At 40.6% G+C, this 24,068-nt stretch overlaps 1 protein-coding gene across 5 annotated transcripts in view; it reads right to left on the bottom strand.

The window, feature by feature from the left end:
* Positions 1-24,068, bottom strand: part of AK4 (adenylate kinase 4) — an 80,864-nt gene that overhangs the window by 37,250 nt on the left and 19,546 nt on the right. For 4 of the 5 annotated variants that reach the window (XM_028489301.2, XM_028489300.2, XM_007103138.3 and 1 more), the window contains one exon: positions 5,696-5,815. The exons of the other annotated variant lie outside the window; for it this stretch is intronic. In XM_028489301.2, the coding sequence (XP_028345102.1) occupies positions 5,696-5,815 (120 nt within the window). The remainder of the gene's footprint in view (positions 1-5,695; positions 5,816-24,068) is intronic. 5 annotated transcript variants of the gene reach the window in all.

Below are 24,068 nucleotides of genomic sequence, written 5' to 3' on the forward strand. Positions count from 1 at the left end.
TCTTAAACGCACACACACGCGCGCACACACACACACACACACACACACACACACGAGAAGAAAGCCTGATTCTTTTTTTCCGAAGAGAATATCTTCAGTGACCTTCCAAACAAACCTATTATACATTTTATTTTTGAAACATACCCTACATTCACAAGGGCAACAGAAAAAAATTGCCCTTGGCATTTCTTAAAAGATGTGATTCAGAAGACATGGGATTGTCAGCTTTTTTTCTGTAGGCATATGTTGCCCAGTGGGATGTAAAACCATTCAGAGGTCTGATTCAGAAAGAAAAATATGAAGGGGATAAGGTCAGAGCAGTTATGTACAGTCCAGTATGGTAAAACACATTTGCAAAATCAGGACAAGATACTGTAGCTCCAGCATCTGTAGTCTGGTTTCCCAGCATCCACCTTTTACTTGGATACCAAGGGCTCTGAATGAGCATGTATCCCGGAATATCTTAGGTCTGAGATAATTCACCTCTCAGGGAAAACAAACACATACAAACACGGCACACACTGAAGTGGCTCTGACTTGTGCTAAAAATAAATAAATAAATAAATCCCAGAATTACCCACAGAAAGCACCAGCTAGTGCTCAGAATCAAATGGAATATACAACCATGGACTGAATGATGACTCTCCTTTTAAAGTTATCTTTATCTCCAATGAAAAGGCTTAAATTATACTCCACTTATAATTCCAAAATTTAAGATTGCTTTCTGTCAAACCGAACTTTGACAACAAATTTAAATATTTAGATGACACCTAAAGTCACCTGGCAGACAATTCTGTGACATCTTAGAGATAAATTGGGACTGAGCCTGAGAACTTGCAGGTTACTGTTTAAATGCACAGGTTTCAGCAACCAAGTTTAGAAACGAAAAAAAAAAAAATCTACTACCTAACACACCTCCCTACGGGCCCCATCTCACTGCCAGCTGCTTTTTAAAAAGTGAAGAATTTGTATTTGAGCTGGTTATTTATAAGAGCTGGTTATTGTTCCCTAGTTACTTCACCTTAAGATCACCTAGTAAGCAGTAAACACCCTCTTTAAAAAACAAAAAACAAACAAAACCATCCTAGCAAAATTAGAAGGCTTGTGCATGACATTCCTCTGGTTGAATACTTGTCTTAAAAATTAAAATTATTTTCAGAAAACCGCTCTCACATTAAACGTCTAAAGAAATTAAAGAAAGAAAAAGAAAAAAAGGGGAAAACCACACTTATATACACATATTAACACATAAAAGAGTGTTTCTTATCCAACTAAAAAGCACACTGTGAAGGCAACTGAACTGTTTTTAGCAAGGACATAGCTGACCAAACCACAGAGCACTCACCAAGCCCATCCACTGCCACCCCTGGCGTTCCCTTGGTTTGCATCCATGCTACTTGTTTCCACCCACCATTTGCAGGATGCCTGTTTACAGCCATATGGACCAAGATGATGAGTCATCTGTCATCCAGAATACTTTTCTTGACCTTTCCACATGCAATCACCTTTAGCACACTCCATAGGCACGTCCTCCGCAGAACACGTGCCCTGGAACATAAGGAGTTTCAAACTGAACACAGAACTTAGCATTCTTGATGGTCCTCACTTTGCCAAATGGATTTATTCCAGAGCTTTAAAGAAAAATCACAACCGAAACCGTGACCAGATGTGTTTAGAAAGATACAAACTAAATCAGTTAGGAGACTGACGTCCTTTACTAAAAACAGGCCTATGATGTAAAAGAACTTCAGTTACTCACCGAGAGGAAGTTATAGCAAAACAAAGCAGTGAAAAGATACATAAAACCTTTCACAACTGAAGCTGACTTTTCCAACTTCACGTGGTTGAATATTTTTTAAACTATTTTTGAACTTAACACTTCATATAGTAACCTAAAAACAAAAATTCATGACCTGTACCTTATGTACAGCAAATCACAAAATCTCATATAGCACTTACTATATGGCAAATATAAGCGCTTTCCATATATTCACTTACTTCATCCTTTTTGTAATCTCTGTTTTCCATGAGGAAAAAAATGCAGAGACCTATGGGTAACTTGCCCAAGGGCACTGACAATGGCAGAGCTGGGATTCAAAGGGGGTAGTCTGGTTCTAACGGGGATCAGTGGTTATTATACTAACCACTTTCCCAAAGGAGTTTAACATAGATGACCCTTTTTTAAAACAGTTAAGTTTACTTAAAACTACACAAGTTTATTTTATAAGGTGAGAAGCCTTACAATTAAAGAAGTTAAACTAGAGAAATTACTGTTAGGTGGTGGCAGAGCTAAAGTTTATCAGTCCCGGCAAACACCCAGAGAAGAAGAAGTAGTGGGAGACTAACTTTTTTGAGTTAAATATTCAGAGTCTGGAGAAATTAACATAGCTGGAGAAGTGTAGGGAAGGTGATGACAGCCAAGAAACTCCAAAAGCTGGGAAGGCGATCAAAGAAAACCCCAGGGCTACAGTGCCTAACATCAGTCACACTCCTGTCAATTCTTCCTCCTCAATGCAGTCTTTCAGGAACGGTGCCTCCTCGCCATCTCACTGCTGATGCTTAAATTCAGGCCTTCAACATTTCTTGGTCCAATTGTGCTAACAATCTCTTACTCAGCTTCTAGTCACCACCTCCTCCCCTACCCCAGCATCTAATAGCTCTGCTGCTAACCGAATAGTCTTTCTGAAACACAAATACATCCGATTATGTTATTCCCCTTTTTAACTCTTCAGTGGTCCCTATAGCCAAAAATTTCCAGTTCCACCATCTTTGCATAGAATCAAAGTCCATCACCCCAGGATTTCCCCTGCCTCTCTGTTTGCAGGCCCAGGAAAACACTAGGCTAAGTCATTCCCCTCTTACCCAGTTCACATTGCGCCTCTGCTGAAAAAAATCTTTCTTCCCAACCCCCATTAGTCAACCTGCAGGACACCTCTCTATTCATCTCTGTTTCCATAAAGTTGTTCCACTCCTGCCTCCCACCAATAGAACCGACAATTTTCTCCTTTGTGTCTTCAGTGTACCACATGTATATGATTTTACTATACTGTTAATTTTTTACACACCTGACTCCCTACTGTAATATAAGTCCCGTAAGAATACAGAAAGTGTCTTGTCATTTTATCAACAGCACCTGACAGTGCCTGACACACAGTAGGAGCTTTATTCATTACTGCCTGATAAACACATGCCTTCCACGGGCCATTATAGCCTTTCTCTTGACAAAAGTTTTCAGTTCAGTCTCTTGGTTCCCTCCAGCCATATGAGAACATAGGTCCTGATTTTTTTAAATGGAAGGCATTCTAGAAAGATATGATCTACTCTATGGTCAACTTTTCAGAACACCTCCAAAGTGAAGAATAAATGTTGAATAGTAGAGTTCACAAAGAATGGACCATGGAACAAATCCCAGAGGTTATAGGTAGGGTAGGAGATTCTATGGTCATATACATTCGGAAAACGCCTCGTGACATTTCCTTCTACGTAGAGTTAAATCACATTATCATATTAAAGGTTAATTAAAGTGCTAAGAAATTGGTTAACTTTGGACTTACTAACTTTGGATAGGCAAGTGAACCTTACTTTGCTTCTGTTTTCTCATCAACAAATGGAAATAACAGTCTCTACCTTGATATGGTTATTGTAGGAATTGAATGAGATAATAAATAACAAATGTTCAGAACAATACTTGGCATACAGTAAGTGCTCAGTAAATTCAAGCAACTTTTAATATTTAAATTGACATTTTCTAAACACATTTAACTACAAAGTCTGTTTTTTTGTCTAGCCATTACTAACACTGCACACTACACACTTTGAGAAACACCAATATAGAATAAATACTCTACCACATGTTGGTCATTATGGAGATTTATGGCTCCAGACTTTAGGAGAAATATAGGCAATCTGATAGTTAAAATGTAGGACAATTCACTCTGGCTTCTCTGTGGCTGGCAAACACCAAAAGTTTCAGCTGTCGCAACTTGCTTACATAAGAAAAAGTGCATTGTGTGAACTGAAGGAAAACTACTCTGCAATGGAAAGAAGTTTCTTATATATAAATCTCACTCCCCTTTATGTACCTAGAAAGCAGTATATTCATCAAGTTCTTATTTTCATTGCCAAGGAATCCTGCTATTAAAGAGTAAGACAAATAATCCATCCAGTCCATTTTTTTCCTTTAATAAATGAAAGATTTATACTGGTAAAACTTAAAAGTAGATGATTCTTAATTCCAGCTTCCTCAAGTACAAAATTGTGCAGTATTTTGTGTGTGAGCATCTGTATGCATCTTCCTGGGTTAAGTATCATAGGAATGACTGAGTTTTTTTTAACCATTTTTATAAAATTGAAGTATAGTTAATTTACGATGTTGTGTTAGTTTCAAGTATACAGCAAAGTGATTCAGTTATATGTATAACTGAATATATATACTTTTTCATATTCTTTTTCATTATAGGTTAATACAAGATATTGAATATAGTTCCCTGTGCTATACAGTAGGTCCATGTTGTTTATGTATTTTACATATAGTAGTGTGTATATGTTAATCCCAAACTCCTAATTTATCTCCTCCCCACTGCTATCCCCTTCGGTAACCATAAGTTTGTTTTCTATGTCTGTGGGTCTATTTCTGTTTTGTAAGTAAGTTGATTTTGTATCATTTTTTTACTCCCACATATAAATGATATCATATGATATTTGTCTGAGTTTTTAAAAAACAATCAGGCCTATGTATCATTTAAATATTAAAAATCAAACAATAGGAATGGGTATATACAGTGAAAGGTAAATCTCTCTCCCAACCCTAATCCTTACCCAGAGCCAACCACTAGTATCAGCTGTCTTCCAAAGACAGCTTATGTATGTAAGTATATATAGTAATATTATACTGTCACTCCATTTTTATAGAGATAATAGTATATGATATTAACTATACTGCAACTAGCTTTTTTCACTCGGCAGTTTATCTTAGAACTCTATCCGTATCAACACAGAGGTACAGATTATTTGGTTAATGGACATACCAAAATTTAAGGCAACCCTATGACAGATAGATAGGTTGTTACCAGTGTCTTGCTATTTACAAATAACACTGAAAACAAACATCCTTTAACATATATCTTTAGGCAAGAAATCAAGCAGGGAATTGCTGAATCAAAAAATGTAAAGACTGCTAAACTGCCCTCCAAAGGTTGCCTTTTTTTTTTTTTTTTTAGGGAAGCCCCAAAGGTTGCCCATTTTATCCTCTCAAGAATACTTACTTCCTATACTCTCCGTAAAAAGTTTTCAGATTTTCTATCTTTTCTAATCTGACAGGTAAAAAATGATAACTAATGCTTTTAATTTATGAGGCCTATTTTGAATGAAAGAACCTCTGATTTAAGATGAGTCATACTTATGACGACTTAGTCATGGAAACAAAGGCACGATCAAAACTGGAAAAATAACAGGAATTCAGTGAAGGTTTGCTTCAAGCTGACGGCTCTAGGGATGGTGGTCTGCAGACAGAGGAATTAAAAGGCTTCACCACATGAGGTTTCTATCACGTTGCCAAACTGGAATATGTCTAAATAGATGACTGAACGTTTAGGGGAAAAGGGCATTTTGCAACCTGTAAGAAATTACGGGAGTGTGCAAGGAGACAATGACCCACTATTGGCACAGGTCCAGCAGACCCACACGTTCAACTCACCATCCAGTAGCCAGTGCTGGCCGCGCCTGTTCTCCAGCTCTGACAGCATGAGGCGTGTGATCACGTGATCTGGAACCAAAAGACTTTTCTCTATGTACTGCTTTGCCATATCACCAACTTCTATTAAAGACAGGAAAAAGACACTCTCAAAAAAGAAGCTTCAAAAAAAAAAAAAAAAAAACTTACAAACTCTTTTCTGACAGTTTTGCCTTCTTTCTCATTCCTCCCTGATGGCATGGGGAAGCTGAGAGGCACAACCATTCCTTAGAGACCAAAGGAAAAATTTTCCACTGCTCTTCTAGAAAGAATGCTGGATGACACAAACATCAACCGGTTTATTTCTTTTCATGAGCCTCAGGGTAAGCAGATGGCACCTTGCTGACACAGTTGTAGAAGCAACGCAGTGGTATTAGTGGAATGCCAAGTTCATAAAAAGATGTGAATTAAAAAATTTTTTTTCAAAGAAAAAAATGCTCATATCATAATTTAAAATAACAATTTCTTATATGTGGAAATTGTAAGTTGGGTTCGGGAGAACAAATTAGCAGTTTAAATCTGCTAAATTTCTAGGAACTGAATTTCTTTTTTTAACCAAGATGAAGTCCTCTGCTCTCCAGGGATCTGATAATGAACCATTAAGAAACACATTCTTGACAGGCCAATTAAGTTCTTATAAAAACATATAGCAGAATTATATTACTAGGTAAAAAAGCTCAAGAATCATTTAGCTTCCACCTTCACCTAGAATTTAAGGCAGAGCCCTTCCTTCCCCAGACTGAGCCTATACTCCCAGCTCTGACTTCAACACTGAAACGTGGGCTGTGAAGAGTTCCCATCACTGGACAAGGATCCCAAAATTAGGCCCAATGATGTGGATTCGGTAACATGCAAGAAACAGAACATATATGTGGCTAAACATGAATGTGAACAAAACACATTCATTCAACAAGGATTTGTTGACTGCATACGATTTAACAGATAATATTCTACAAATGTTAACAGTGACAAAAAGTTGCAGTTACTGATCTCTAAGCAGTATTACTTTCCTTAAGAGCAACAATAACAATCTTAACCGAGAGTACATATTATCCCAGGCACTTATACGTGTTATTTCATTGATTCCTAAGATCCTCAACTTTAGATAGGAGGTAATACCCATATTTTTTAATGACAGCTTTACTGAGATATAATTCACACACCACAACATTCACCATCTTAAAGTGTACAATTCAGTGGTTTTTTTAATACTTCCTCAGTGTTGTGCAACCATCACCACTACCTAATTTCAGAACATTTATATCACCCCAGAAAGAAACCTTGTACCTATTAGCAGTCACTCCCCATTTCCTCCTCCCTCTAGACCCTGGCTTCTACTAATCCACTTTCTGTCTATAGATTTGCCTACTCTGCACATTTCACATAAATGGAAGCACACTATGTGGTTTTTGTGTCTGGCTCCTTTACTTAGCATAATGTTTTCAAGATGCATCCATGTTGTACCACCTATCAGTACTTCATTCATTTTCATGGCTGAATATTATGATTCCATTGTATGGACATATCATATTTTTTTCACTCTTTGGATATTTTGAATAATGCTGCAATGTACAAGTTTTTGTGTGAATGCATGCTTTCAGTTCTCTTCGATAATACCTGTAAGGTATATATGCTTTATATCTGAAAAATCACTGTCAGACAGAATGCTCAGAGTAACTGACAAGCTTGGTGTTTACTCTGCAATGGTCAGGCCAGCCCCAGAGCCCTGTTTTTAGTCCCATCCACCAAACTTTAAGGTACATATAAACAACAAATACACATCTTCCAAGGTGAGACACCAGCATGTGAACTGGCTCCAAATATCCCATGAGGAAACAGTAATGAGTAGGAATTGTCTTGTTTGGAAAAGAGAAGAACCAGAGGAGGACATGACAACAATTTACCCATAACTGATACTTGGCACATGGAAAAGGCATTAATTTATTTAATCCTCAGGGCTTAGAATTAGGACTAGTAGTAGGAATTATAAATGGACAGGAAAAGTTGCCTAAGGAAATGTTTGAATGGAGACTGCCCAGGAAGGGATATTATAGAGAGATTTGGAAAACTGGATTGGGGATTGGGCTTAATTCATGTTTTAGGTTCCTTCAGATGGAAGATTTATGGTATCAGGATATATCTGAATTCAGTAATTTAATGAAGAACACTATCAAAAATGATACATCTAAGGCATCTGATTATCTCCTGACTCTCCTAAATGGCTTCCACCGACACCTCAAACTTACCCTGTCCAAACTCAACATTCCCCCCCAACTCTGCTCTTGCCCTAGTGTTTCCTCCTCCTCAGTAATGGAGTCCCCCATTATCCGCAGTTTTGTTGGATTCAGTTACCCAAGGTCAACCACGGTCTGAAAATATTAAATGGAAAATTCCAGAAATAAGCAACTCAGTAAGTTTTAAATCGGGTGCCATTCTGAGTAGCATGATGAAATCTCTTGCCGTCCTACTCCGTCCAGCCTGGGATGTGAATCATCGCTTGGTCCAGAGTATCCCACCTGTTAGTCACTTAGTAGCTGTCTTGGTTATCAGATCAACTGTCTCAATACCTTCAAGTGACCATATTTTACATAATAATGATACAAAGTGCGAGAGAGTAGTGATGCTGGCCATTTGTATGTGCCAAAGAGAAGCCGTAAAGTGCTTCTTTTAAGTGAAAAGGTAAAAGTTCGACTTAAGGAGGAAGGAATAACATTGTATGCTGAGGCTGCTAAGGTATATGGTAAGAACAAATCTATCCGTGAAATTGCGAAGAAAGAAAAAGAAATTCAAGCCAGTTTTGCTGCTGAACCTCAAACTGCGAAAGTTATGAACACAGTGCATGAGAAGGGCTTAGTTAAGATGAAAAATGCATTAAATTTGTACAATAAGATATTCTGAGAGACCACATTCACGTAACTTTTAGTACAGTATATGGTTATAATTGTTCTATTTTATTAATTATTGTTGTTAATCTCTTACTGTGCCTAATTTATAAATTACTTTACCATAAAATTACTTTATCAAAATTACTTTATCCTAGGTATGTATGTATAGAGAAAAAACATAGTGTATATATATATATATATATATATATATATATATATATATATGGTTCAGTACTCTCTTGTTTCAGCATCAACTGGGGGCCTTGGAACCTATTCCCATGGATAAGGGGATGTCACCTAAGGTTAAGCACAGTTGTCTTGATTTTCTTGATTTTTCCCATTCTTTTATAACTAACTGAACATGAAGATTTTGAAATTCTACTTCCACAGTGTCTCTCATATCCAAGACAACTGATCAAAACATAATAGTGCAACAGTAACTATTGGTCAACAAATTTGCGCAAGCTGTGGGGATGCTGCAGAGCAGGCTGTGTCGTTGTGAGGAGAGAAAAGTGCAGCAATGGCCCTGGACCACGCTGGTAGTTAACAGGAGTGCATGGCTTATCAGACAGCTGAGCCAAAGGAAGGAAGCAGATAGATACACTCCAAAACCTAATTTAGAAATCTTTATATAGTGAAGAGGAGACAGTTGGTCAAAGAATCAACAGACTGATAAACCATCTCATAGCTAAGATCAAAGTGGGTCCTTTACCCATACCAATCGTTGACCATCTACAAAATCAAAAGATTGCTTCTGGGGTCTTCCACATATCAGTCAACCAAAAGAATAAATAATTAGATTACCTAAACAGCCAATTCTCAATTCTTAGCTTACTTGACTTCTCAGTAGCATGCGAGATGGCTCCTTTGCAATAAGTACAGCAGCTAGAGTGACCCTTTTAAAATGCAAGCCCATCATAACCCTCCAATGACTTCCCATCTCATTGAAAGTATAAGCCAAGTCCTCACCTTGGTCTCCAAGGCCCTGTGTGATTAGGCCCTAGCTCTCTGACCCCATCTCCTACTTCTCTCCTCATTGCCCATCCTAGTCCAGACATAACAGCCTCCTTGCACTTTCCTGAAGATCATAAGCATGTGCCCTCGCCAGGACCTTTGCACTTGGGCTTTCCTCTGCCAGAACACTCTGTCCTCCAGAATTTCACATGGGTCAAGCCCTCATTGCATCCAGGTCTCTGACTAAGTATCACCTGAAAATGGGCTTCCCACCCTCTAAACAGCACAAGCACAAACACACACCCCTATCACCCTCTACTCTCTTATCCTACTGTGCATTATTTTCTAGAACTACAGACTTTACATATTGTATATTGTTGTATTTGTGAATTCACTTTCTGTCCTCCCCCACTAGAATATTGCTATTAGTTCATTGAAAAAATACTACTACTTTGCTCACTGCCATATCCTCAGTGCTTAGAATATAATCTGGCATGTATAGATAACTCCATAAAATTTTGTTGCATGAATGAATGAATACATTGAAGATTACAGAGAATTCTCTTCCCCTGGCAAAAAATCAATCTGATCTTCCTATACAGTTGTTACAGAACCATTTCCCCAAGATCATAGATAGCTCAACTTTGCCAGGTATCAACTTTTTCAAGGGAAATATAAACAAAGTGTGATCAGTACTAACTAGGTGAGATGGCCATGTAGGGTTTCATAGCTCAGTCTTATTTCCTCAGCCTTTCAAACTATTAATAGCAATGAATGAGGTCGGGGAGGGAAAATGGGGAGAAGGAAACACCAGGACCCAATGTTGCAGAGGCATGGGGCTGCTTGGCATACTTGGAGGAACTTCAATTAGTGACATCTGACAAAACCACGCCATGAGAGACAGCTAGACAGGTAGGTTAAGGAGCATGGGCTTCGAGGGACTAAAGGAAAAATGGGTAGTTCCAGAAATGCCATTCTCACAGCTAAAACCAACAATTTAATTTGCAGGGCCCAGAGCAAAATGAAAATATGGAGCCTCCTTGTTCAAAAACTAAAAATTTCTAGATGGCAACAGCAGAGCACTACACTAAGTGCAGGGCCTTGTGTGACTACACAATTCAAGGCCCACGGCGATATGAAATTTGGACAGGGTTGGCGTGGTGAAAGCCAAGGAGGCTGTGACAATAATCCAAGCACAAACAGGTCTGGTCCAAAGCAGAGGCAACATTAGAAGACCTTCTGGCCCTTGAGAGTACCTTGAGCTAACCCAACGGAGACTGTCCAACTCCAAGTTCAAAATAACCCTGTGGAAGACTTCCAGAACCATCTTAATCCAATTTACTGGTGAAGAGAAAGATCTAAGCAGCATCCTTTCCCATTTTTGGCAGCCTGGGCTCTTCTCTGGAGCAGGCCAGACAGCATGCCCTCTAATCGGATACAAAATCAAACTTGCTCCATGTCTCTCACTCCACACCCCACCCCCACTAAAAACCAGGAAAAGCCAACAGCAGCCAGAGCAAAATGGACTTAACACATCTACATCTGAATGAAGACTTCACTACAACAGCAATCTGAAATAAAACACTAGTTAGAAGACAAGCCCATTCCAGAAAACAGGACCTTCATCTGCCCTTGTCAGTTTGCTTGGAGGAGAAAGCAGTATCATTAAACGCTAATGCCAGCATGTTTGGATAAAACACATACCTGCTCCAATTCCTCAAGCAGTATTCCAAAGAAAGGCTGTACATACACATACGTTGTCTTACATTGCTTTAGCATCCTTAGTGTGTACACGTATGTGCACATGCACACACACACACACACACACACTCACTAAAATAATAAACCATAAACCACCAGGAAGGTTTCAAAAATAAACTTAATAAATTAAGAGTAACTCAAAAAAAGGCCAACTTGGGCTTCCCTGGTGGCGCAGTGGTTGAGAGTCCGCCTGCTGATGCAGGGGACACGGGTTCGTGCCCCGGTCCGGGAAGATCCCACATGCCGCGGAGCTGCTGGGCCCGTGAGCCATGGCCGCTGGGCCTGCGCACCCGGGGCCTGTGCTCCGTAACGGGAGAGGCCACCACAGTGAGAGGCCCGCGTACCGCAAAAAAAAAAAAAAAAAAAGGCCAACAGCTTTGCATTTCTTAAGTGTCACAACAACTAAAAAATAAAAATAAAACTAATCATGTGTTTATGAGATTGACCAGAACACCAGTGATTAAGGCCACATTTGAAAAAACTTTCTTCAGAAATGGAAAGTGTCAGATGACAAAATGGTATGTATTATAAAAGTATATATGTATGTATATGTATAGATATATATTCATTGTCAATGTTAAATGTATTAGAAGAAAATCAATGTTCCACCTCTTTTACAATATAAATTTTGTAGCAAGGCATCTTAAAAACCTATTCCATTTAATTACTACTAAATATAAATTAAAATAGACATGACCTTCGTTACCTTGAGAAATATATATTTTCAATTTCTAGCCAGATCAGACAAACATATAAGTTTTCAGAATTTAACACTACCTATTAAGTTGTATATTTAAAATAATACCAAGTAGAAAAATTTAAGATAACACAAAACTTAAGTACCTATTAAATTGGTCATTTCTCCAAAACTCAGGCTTCCAGGCTATGGAAGATATTTTTATTGACCTCAGTTCTTTCACATTTAAGTTGTCCATATTTGCCTCAACAGACTGACATAGATCATTGTATTCTGGGCAGCGAATATGGCAAAACACTGTCCACTGCTAAAAGGGGAGGATTTGGGGCACACGATTTGAATTATGTTGATTAAAAAGAAAATACCGGAACTTCCCTGGTGGTGCAGTGGTTAAGAATCCACCTGCCAATGCAGGGGACACGGGTTCGATCCCCAGCCCGGGAAGATACTACATGCCACAGAGCAAGTAAGCCCGTGCACCACAACTACTGAGCCTGTGCTCTAGAGCCCACGAGCCACAACTACTGAGCCCGCGTGCCACAACTACTGAGCCCGTGTGCCACAACTACTGAAGCCTGCATGCCACAACTACTGAAGCCCACGTGCCTAGAGCCCATGCTCCGCAACAAGAGAAGTCACCACAGTGAGAAGCCCACGTACCAAAATGAAGAGTAGCCCCTGCTCACCACAACTAGAGAAAGCCTGCACGCAGCAACAAAGACCCAAATATAAAATAAATTGATAAAAAAGAAAGAAAAAAAAATACCTGTGTCTAAATAACTAGGAGGGCCACTAAACAAATAACATTTCTTTAGAAAAACCATGAGAGGGCTTCCCTGGTGGCGATGCAGGGGACACAGGTTCGTGCCCCGGTCCGGGAAGATCCCACATGCCGCGCAGCGGCTAGGCCCGTGAGCCATGGCCACTGAGCCTGTGCTCCGCAACGGGAGAGGCCACAGCAGTGAGAGGCCCGCGTACTGCAAAAAAAAAGAAAAGAAAAGAAAAAGAAAAACCATGAGAACACACTCACAGATATGTAGGTGGCACAAAATCCATTCTATAGCCACCCTAAATATTTACAACTGCCAGCTCAAACATTCCAGAGACTGAATGACTTCCAAAAAGAAATAAATGCATAAAGGTCCAATATGTGAAAGACAGATTACTGAAATGGGGCGGTGGGGGGAGATGGTAAATACTGTTCACTAAGGGGAAACTGGAGAATATGGGATGTGGTTGGTTTTATGGTTTAAATACTCTCTGAATCCACTTAATACTCACTCAGTTGATATTTATTCAGCATCTACCATGTGCCAGGCCCTGTGCCAACCTCAGAGGAGGCCTGTCCCAGAGCTCAGAACCTAAACATTGGGATCAGGTGCCAGCCACGGAAAGCTTTCAATAGCAAAATTTTATGGAATTTTACTCGGTCAGGCAAAAAAATTAAATAGTCGGTAATTATCACATTAAGCTATACTTATACAAGCTCTTACGTTGCCAATAAAATTCTGTATAAATATATTTTGAAACAGAAATAGGCTATTGTTCACAAACTAAATGAGGGTATTTGGTCAAATATTCAACCTTCCACCTAATTCACCTTTGACCACTGAAGAGTTATCCCTAAAATCCTAGTCCAGAGTTACAGAAAGTCAACCAGGCTCCCTTAATCTCTTGACACTGGAGACAAAAAGATTTGTTTTAACAAAGGTGGAGATTAAGAATGATAATCAACTTTAGTCAGGTAAAATCCACTACTGGAATGGAAGGCTCTTGAACCCAAACCTCAACTACTATTAATACTTTAAGCAAAGGCAAGTGAGGTCTTTTTATTTTATTTGAATATATCTGTCTTTTGTCTTTCTTTGCCAAATACTTTTTTCAATAACTAGCCCAGAAAGTGCCAGCATAAGGACAACAATGACAAGGGTGTTTTGTGGCATGGGCCTCCAATCAGCTGTGCAATGACCCTGCCAGCATCCTACCAGAGACCTCCCATTTTACCCCTAGTGTATGCGAGTCACTCCAATTACTCAGAACCACAGGTGAAAACTCTCTTCCCCAGGAACATGCCACTTATCTAACCAAAATTTTCTGTGCATCTATTACACGCAAGGCACAAGAGATACAAATATAAGAACACCTCCAAGATTGAGGAGTGGGGACAGACTCATGAACATAATTATTAAAAAGTGTATGCTCTGGGACTTCCCTGGTGGTCCAGTGGTAAAGAATCCGCCTTCCAATGCAGGGGATGCAGGTTCGATCCCTGGTCGGGGAACTAAGATCCCACATGACACGGGGCAACTGAGCCCACGCGCCACAACTACTGAGCTCGCACGCCTCAACAAGTGAGCCCACGTGCCACAAACTACAGAGCTCATGTGCCCTGGAGCCCACGCGCCACAACTAGAGGGAGAACACCCGCTTGCTGCAACTAAAGAGAAGCCCCTGAGCCGCAACAAAGACCCGGAGCAGCCAAAAAAAACTATAATAAAATAAAATAAATAAAATTTAAAAAGAAGGTACCTGAGATAAATTTATAACTTATTTATTGTAAAATAATGCAAAACCTTGAAACTATAAAGACTTTAATCCTATTTGTTCTTTGTTCCTTTGGACATCATCAGACTAAGATACCCAACAGGATCAAGTCACTGACCACATGTCTCTCCTGATTTCACATGAACCACAGCTGTCTTCAAAACCTTTCCTCTGCCATTCAGTCTCAGGGTAAAAAATTTAGCTCATCATGGGGTCGATTATTATTTGCGTTTTAACGCGCCGCAACGGGAGAGGCCACAGCAGTGAGAGGCCGGCGTACGGAAAAAAAAAGAAAAGAAAAGAAAAAGAAAAACCATGAGAACACACTCACAGATATGTAGGTGGCACAAAATCCATTCTATAGCCACCCTAAATATTTACAACTGCCAGCTCAAACATTCCAGAGACTGAATGACTTCCAAAAAGAAATAAATGCATAAAGGTCCAATATGTGAAAGACAGATTACTGAAATGGGGCGGTGGGGGGAGATGGTAAATACTGTTCACTAAGGGGAAACTGGAGAATATGGGATGTGGTTGGTTTTATGGTTTAAATACTCTCTGAATCCACTTAATACTCACTCAGTTGATATTTATTCAGCATCTACCATGTGCCAGGCCCTGTGCCAACCTCAGAGGAGGCCTGTCCCAGAGCTCAGAACCTAAACATTGGGATCAGGTGCCAGCCACGGAAAGCTTTCAATAGCAAAATTTTATGGAATTTTACTCGGTCAGGCAAAAAAATTAAATAGTCGGTAATTATCACATTAAGCTATACTTATACAAGCTCTTACGTTGCCAATAAAATTCTGTATAAATATATTTTGAAACAGAAATAGGCTATTGTTCACAAACTAAATGAGGGTATTTGGTCAAATATTCAACCTTCCACCTAATTCACCTTTGACCACTGAAGAGTTATCCCTAAAATCCTAGTCCAGAGTTACAGAAAGTCAACCAGGCTCCCTTAATCTCTTGACACTGGAGACAAAAAGATTTGTTTTAACAAAGGTGGAGATTAAGAATGATAATCAACTTTAGTCAGGTAAAATCCACTACTGGAATGGAAGGCTCTTGAACCCAAACCTCAACTACTATTAATACTTTAAGCAAAGGCAAGTGAGGTCTTTTTATTTTATTTGAATATATCTGTCTTTTGTCTTTCTTTGCCAAATACTTTTTTCAATAACTAGCCCAGAAAGTGCCAGCATAAGGACAACAATGACAAGGGTGTTTTGTGGCATGGGCCTCCAATCAGCTGTGCAATGACCCTGCCAGCATCCTACCAGAGACCTCCCATTTTACCCCTAGTGTATGCGAGTCACTCCAATTACTCAGAACCACAGGTGAAAACTCTCTTCCCCAGGAACATGCCACTTATCTAACCAAAATTTTCTGTGCATCTATTACACGCAAGGCACAAGAGATACAAATATAAGAACACCTCCAAGATTGAGGAGTGGGGACAGACTCATGAACATAATTATTAAAAAGTGTATGCTCTGGGACTTCCCTGGTGGTCCAGTGGTAAAGAATCCGCCTTCCAATGCAGGGGATGCAGGTTCGATCCCTGGTCGGGGAACTAAGATCCCACATGACACGGGGCAACTGAGCCCACGCGCCACAACTACTGAGCTCGCACGCCTCAACAAGTGAGCCCACGTGCCACAAACTACAGAGCTCATGTGCCCTGGAGCCCACGCGCCACAACTAGAGGGAGAACACCCGCTTGCTGCAACTAAAGAGAAGCCCCTGAGCCGCAACAAAGACCCGGAGCAGCCAAAAAAAACTATAATAAAATAAAATAAATAAAATTTAAAAAGAAGGTACCTGAGATAAATTTATAACTTATTTATTGTAAAATAATGCAAAACCTTGAAACTATAAAGACTTTAATCCTATTTGTTCTTTGTTCCTTTGGACATCATCAGACTAAGATACCCAACAGGATCAAGTCACTGACCACATGTCTCTCCTGATTTCACATGAACCACAGCTGTCTTCAAAACCTTTCCTCTGCCATTCAGTCTCAGGGTAAAAAATTTAGCTCATCATGGGGTCGATTATTATTTGCGTTTTAACCAAAGGAAATTGCAGCAAAAAATTATTTAAACCCGTGATTCAATTACTCCCTAGGTCAAAAGGATGTTAACAGTAAAAAAAATTTCTTTTTCTTTTTAGATTTGAACCCAAATTTATGTAAAGTACAAATGTTTATCTCTTTACCACTAATTCTGAGATTAAAATGAAAGAATTTGTAATGTGATTTCTTTTTTTCTATCGAGATATGACTCACATATAACATTACATAGGTTTCAGGCCTACAACATAATGATTTGATATTCACATATATTTTGAAATGATCACCACTATCAGTCTAGTTAACATCTGTCACCATACATAGTTACAAACTTTTTTTTTCTTTCAGCTGCACCACACAGCATGTGGGATTTTAGTTCCCTGACGAATGGATCGAACCCGCACCCCCTGCAGTGGAAGCACGGAGTCTTAACCACTGGACGGCCAGGGAAGTCCCCAAACTTTTTTTCTTATGATGAGAACTTTTAAGATATATTCTCTTAGCAACATTCAAATACGTAATACAGTATTATTAACTATAGCTGCCATGTTAAACATGACATCCCAGGACCCATAACTGAAGTTTGTACCTTTTGATCCCCCAAAGCCCCAGCCTCTGGCGACCACCAATCTGTTGACCACCAATCTGTTCTCCGTATCTATGAGCTCAAGGTTTTTTTATTTTGTTTTGTGTGTTTTTTAGATTCCACAGAAGTGAGATCATACAGTTTATTTACTCTTGATATCTGCACTTTTATCAAGGGACAATACCCTTTCAAAACTACTGTAATGGCTTCATAATGAGGCAAAGAGCCAAAACGCTACAATGAATTACCACCAGGCTGGGAATCTGGAGTCTTGATCTGAAGTTTGCCTCCAAGTCTCTGCCCACAGGACTGAACACATCAACGTCCTTCACTTATCGCAGCCTCAAGTTTCCTCATCTGCGTGAGGGAGGTGGACTCTTCCTCTGTCATCTCAGAGGTGGAATTTCAATTTCCTGTACCTGGCTTTTGGCTTTGAGGGCTGGCTTCTCAGTACGCCTGAAACCACAGCAGGATCCTTTCAACCACCAAGACTCTACCTCTGAGGTGAAGACAGGGACCCCAGAGACTGAGTCTCCCTGCCTTCATGCGCAGCTAAGGCGCCAATCATTATACCCATTCTAGATGTGAGGAGTGGCGTCCGGACCAGAACTCAGGCGTGACAGTCTGCCTGGGAATAAGGACCAATGCTTTGTTTGGCGTCTTTGCTTTTTTTCCTCTCTAGCCAGACTGGATATTTACATTCACTTAGTCTAATTTTGTACCCTAGGTCCAGAAATGTGTTGGCAGTGGGTGTGTTTCTGTAATAGCCAAGATAAAAATATGCATGGACAAAAGCCATGACTTTGGATAGGGTAGGGGCTAGCATTACCGAGAAAGAAGGTGATCCAATATCTAAGCACAATGAATACCCTTAAGCTTTCTCATCCCACTAGCAGGTCAATTATGTGACTGCCCCCCCCCACATACAGATTCAAAGAATCAAATTGTACAGTAACTTCATTTTAAGACTTTAAATAAATCGTGAAAAGAAAAAGATACTGGAATTTCATTAAGCCAAAAAAAATTTGGATGTCCTATGTTGGGAATATTTTCTTGGCCTAGAAGAGGAAAACATGCATTTATAGACACACCACGAACATCTGGAGAAGGACCACATGCTGCGTTACATAAGCAGCAAAGGAGAAAAAGCAGATTGGGATGAAGGCAACAGAATCTGGGCAAGAGAACAAATGGGGAAAGGCAAGTAATAGTAATCCACAAGGTTTACCAAAATCAAAGATGAGTTTTAGACCCAGAGCATTTAACCATCTCCTCAAGCTCGAGTTCCGCAAGTCTGCCTTGGCATCCACCATACCGGGCATTTTCAGCTCCAAGGAGTAGGATCATACTTCAAATCTTACAAGCGCTCTAGATTTTCTCAACTCCCCTGTAACCTTATCACAACCCAACTACTAGTCCCATTCAGAGGACAGGGAGGAATTTCACTTTTAAAGCAACATAAAAGGAACTGCTTCCCATTGCAGAAGATCCCGGGTGTGGATCTGGCTATACCAGGTGTCTTGTCGGCTGCCTCTCTGGGCAGGATCTTGGCTGCAGAGCTGTACAAAGGAAGCTGCTGTTTCCTCCAGTGCCATCTGCTCAAACAGAATGGATTGCTACTGCTGCCCATGGGGGAATTTTTTTTCTCTCTCCCTGCCTCCCTCCCTTTTCCCTCCCTCCGTCATAGCTTTCCGGCAATATTCTGGTCAAGCACTACTCCAAGAACACCGAAGAGGTACACGTTCCCCAGCCTCCCACGGCTGGTAGGAGAGAGTCCCGCGAACAAAGGGAAAGAGAAGGAGGGAAACAGCTGATGCTACCACTCGTTTTGCTAGGGCTCCCAGTGGGGTCATATTGTCCACTGAGAAGGCCGACATACAATCATCCTTTAACACCAGCAAGGACAACAACAACAACAATAATAATAATACCAGAGGGCAGTCATATGAAAAACAGTACAGAGGTTCTGCAAACAATCAAAAATAGAACTACCATATGATCCAGCAATTCCACTCTGAGTATTTATCCAAAGAAAATGAAAACACCAACTTGAAAAGACTTATGTAGCCCTATGTTCACTACAGTTCAATAGCCAAGATATGAAAACAACCTAAAGGTCCATAAGTAGATGAATGGATAAAGGAAATGTGAGAGAGAAATACATACTTACATACATACACACACACACACACACACACACAGAGCGGAGTATTACTCAGCCATAACAAAGATGGAAATCTTGCCATTTGCCACAACATGGATAGAACTTCAGGGCATCATGCTAAGTGAAATAAGTCAGACAAGGACTTCCCTGATGGTCCAGTGGTTAAGAATCCATCTTCCAATAAAGGGGATGCAGGTTCGATCCCTGTTCCAGGAACTAAGATCCCACATGCCGCGGGGCAACTAAGCCTGTGCGCGCAGCAACTGCTGAACACCTGAGCCACAACTAGAGAGCCCGCGCACCACAACTACTGAGCCCACGTGCCACAACGAGAGAAGTCCGTGCGTTGCAATGAAGATCCCAGATGCTGCAACTAAGACCCAACACAGCCAATAAATAAATAAATAAATAAATAAATAAATAAATAAAAGTAGAGAAGGAAGTCAGAGAAAGACAAATACCATATGCTCTCTCTTGTATGTGGAACCTAAAAAAAAAAAACAACAAAGAAAACCAACCAAGCTCACGGACACAGAGGACAGACTGGTGGTTGCCAGAGTAAGGGGGTGAGGGATGTGTAAAATGGGTAACGGGGGTCAAAAGGTATAAACTTCCAGTTGTAAAATAAGTCAGTCATGGGGAATGTAATGTACAGCATGGCAGCCACAGTTGATAATACTGTACTGCATATTGAAAAGTTGCTAAGAGAGTAGATTTTAAAAGTTCTCATCACGAGAGAGACGAGAATTAACAAAATTAATTCTGTTAACTATGTGACAGATGTTAACTAGACTTATTGTGATCTTTTCATAAGATATACAAATATCATTATGTTGTACACCTGGAACTAATATAATGTTGTATGCCAACTATACCTCCATAAAAATAAATGAATAAAATAAAAGCAAGTCAATTTAAAATAGATAGATAAGATAGACAGACAGATAGACAGACAGACAGATAGATAGAGTGTAATAGGGGAAAATACCGGAGGCAACAGTCATTAAACACTTATTAAGTGCTGGACCAGTGGTTGTCAAACTGCTGTCAGTATCACAATTCTGGTTTTGAAATTAAAAAGTGTTTTGTACACAAAAAGGGAGAGTATTACAAATTTTTTAAATGTATGTCATTTTATATATTTGTATGTATATAGTAAATTGCAAGGTTCTACTAATTCCTACTGTTAAAAAAAATGATTAAAGATGACAATTTAGGTGATACAAACAAACTTTAAACACTTCATGAAGTAGACAGTCTCCTTTCAGAGAACTGCAAAATGGGGCAGAAGGCAGGAAGCCCTTTATAGGATAAAGAATAAAGAACAAGGAAGACACAAGAAAACGATATCTGATTGGCTGGGGCCACATCGTCGGTCGATCTGGTTTAGGGTGAGAAGACCTAGAGCTGGCTTGGCATTTGGGGACTGGCTGACTGGATGTAGCACGTTTACGGTCAAGCAGAACACTGACATAAGCAGAACACTGACATGGACATGAAACTTATCTAAGTTTTAGTTTGCTGGTGTGGCACACCAGGCAAAAGCAATTCCGTCTTGGGCCTAGAAATTTATTTCAACCTTATCATGGGTCACATTAAAAAAATTAAACACTAGGCCAAGCCCTACTCAAACCACTTATATGCATTATCTCATTTGATTTTTACAACAAGACTAAGACGTAGTACCTTTTTTTTTTGGCCTCGCCACACAGCATGTGGGATCTTAGTTCCCCCACCAGGGACTGAACCCGTGCCCCCTGCAGCGGAAGAGCAGAGTGCTAACCACTGGACCTCCAGGAAGTCCCAGAGGTAGTACCATTATTATCCTTGGTTTATAGTTGAAGAAATGGAGATAAGAAGTGCTTTAGCTTCCCAGGCGATGCGTTCCCAGAGCCTGTATCTTACATGCCCGAAAGTGCTGGATTCCCTGGCCCTGCCTCCAAGCCTTTCTCCACTTCCTCAAGCAACTAGTCTCTTCCTCCCAATTCCTCCCACAGTGCCATCCTTTGTTCAGCCATCTGCCCTCTCCCCTTCTGAACTGAGAACATCTCAACTGCAGGTCTGGTCTACATGAGTGACTTAAACTAAGCCTCGGAGCAAAGGATGCCTTCAAGGTTTTCAAAGTTGAATAAGTAAACAAATAAAAATAGAATTTTTTAAAAAGGAAGAAAAGCAAACTGTAGCAAGAAAAAAAAAAAAAAAAACCCTGACACTTGAGGGTCTGTCCTAGGCAAAGGGAAACTAAGTCATTTTTTTAAATAAATTTATTTATTTTGGGGGGGCTTCCCTGGTGGCACAGTGGTTAAGAATCTGCCTGCCAATGCAGGGGACATGGGTTTGAGCCCTGGTCCAGGAAGATCCCACATGCGGCGGAGCAACTAAGCCCATGCGCCACAACTATTGAGCCTGCACTCTAGAGCCTGCGAGCCACAACTACTGAATCCGCATGCCACAACTACTAAAGCCCACGAGCCTAGAGCCCATGCTCCACAACAAGAGAAGCCACCACAACGAGAAGCCCAAGCACCGCAACAAAAGAGTAGCCCCCACTCGACACAACTAGAGAAAGCCCACACACAGCAACGAAGATCCAACACAGCCAAAAATAAATAAATAAAATAAAATTTAAAAAAATAAAAAATAAAAAATAAATTTATTTATTTTTGGCTGTGTTGGGTCTTTGTTGTTGCGCAGGGGCTTTCTCTAGTTGCGGTGAGCGGGGGCTACTCTTCGTTGCAGTGCGCAGGCTTCTCATTGCAGTGGCTTCTCTTGTGGAGCACGGGCTCTAGGCACACAGGCTTCAGTAGTTGTGACACATGAGCTCAGTAGTTGTGGCTCACAGGCTCTAGAGTGCAGGCTCAGTAGTTGTGGTGCACAGGCTTAGCTGCTCCACGGCATGTGGGATCTTACCCGGACCAGGGCTTGAACTCGTGTCCCCTGCATTGGCAGGCGGATTCTTAACCACTGCGCCACCAGGGAAGTCCTGGGAAACTGAGTCTTAATAATACTCTTCTCTTTCTTAGAAGTACTTGAGGAGCCATAAGAAACTTTTATCTAAAATTTAATGAGATTTAAAGAACACACTAAAGTTTTAAAGCATATGTCTACACTTCATTCAGGGAAAGCAATTTATGAGTTTTTGGCTCAGCAAAGGTAGAGCTAGGATTTATCTGCGGGGTAGACGCTGAAAAGGTAATCTGCTCTGGATAAGAAAGTAACAACAGGTTGTGGCTGATTGAAAGCTGGTAGATAGAAAAAGAGCAAAATTTCCAGAAGGGAAAAGAACAGGAAGGTAAACTGAACTCGAAGGTAGGAGAGGGGCAGGCAGGGCTAAAGGGGTGTGTAGGGAATGGCAGACAGGTTTTCAGACAGCGGTGTCTAATATGCCATGTCGGGACTTCCCTGGCGGTCCAGGGGTTAAGACTCCATGCTTCCACTGCAGGGGGTTCCGGGTTCAATCCCTGGTCGACTGGGGGACTAAAATCCCACAAGCTGCGTGGCGTGGCCAAAAATAATAATAATATGCCATGTCAAGATGTTGCTTATGCCAGACTCTAACCTTCATCACTCCCAAACCTTTAATACAAGCACCTTAGATTAGGAATCCTTTGGAAGAAGAAGGTTAATGTCCAACAAGGAGTGAGGAATGCAGAAAACGGCAGCCCTTATAAGACTGAAAAGCAGAAGTGAAGAATTCCAGGGAAGCATGAAATCTGAAAAAGGAGTGATTAGAGACTGGCCAGTACCGTAGATGGTGGAGTGAAATGCTGTGTACTGACCGAGCAGGTGATGGGAACCTGAGTCTTCCTAACTAAACAGATAATGCTGGAGGACCAGCCAAGTGCCACAGACTGTTCCCCAGGATCGCCCATCACCCACACCACGACAGCACGTCTATGCCTGAACACAGTCACTACCAGGCCACACATCGTGATGACTCATCACTAACGACCAGGATTTGTGGTTTGCAAATCGCTTTAAAACTCAGTCCAAGCTGGCCCAGAAGCAGAAGTAATGAGGAGGAAGAGAAGAAAGCACTGGATTTCATTCTCTGACTCTGCAAGTCTTACCTCACTAACTAATCTGAAGATGAGCTGGTAAATTACCCAACAGGAAACATAAACCTCTGCCCATTAAACCAAAGGGCTGCTTTCAGGGTAGGACAATGTATGCCCACAGTTAGTTGCCTCTATTCCAAAAGGAGTTCCTCAATAACTGAGGATGTTTCCCTTGTAAATGAAAGTGCCACTAGTTTGCTGGCCCCTCGATGAAGCTGAATTCTACACTACACTTGAGTGCAGAATATACACTCAGGTCTCTACATCTTCTGCTAGATATGCATATACATGAAATTGAATGCTCCACCAGATATGCAATTTTAGACTCAACTTAAAACTTTCACACTTTCTCCACCCACCAAATGAAAGAAGGAAAACAAAGCAGACATATATAGCTCAGCAGCTGCCACAGCTGTTCTCTAAAAATTGGTACAAAGAAGGTGACATACACTCTTTTGAGACAAGAATTACTCATCCCTTTTTTTTTTTTTTTTTTTTTGTGGTATGCGGGCCTCTCACTGTCGTGGCCTCTCCCGTTGCGGAGCACAGGCTCCGGACGCGCAGGCTCAGCGGCCATGGCTCACGGGCGGAGCCGCTCCGCAGCATGT

The sequence above is a fragment of the Physeter macrocephalus genome, chromosome 4, assembly GCF_002837175.3.
Source record: "Physeter macrocephalus isolate SW-GA chromosome 4, ASM283717v5, whole genome shotgun sequence".
NCBI classification, from domain to species: Eukaryota; Metazoa; Chordata; class Mammalia; order Artiodactyla; family Physeteridae; genus Physeter; species Physeter macrocephalus.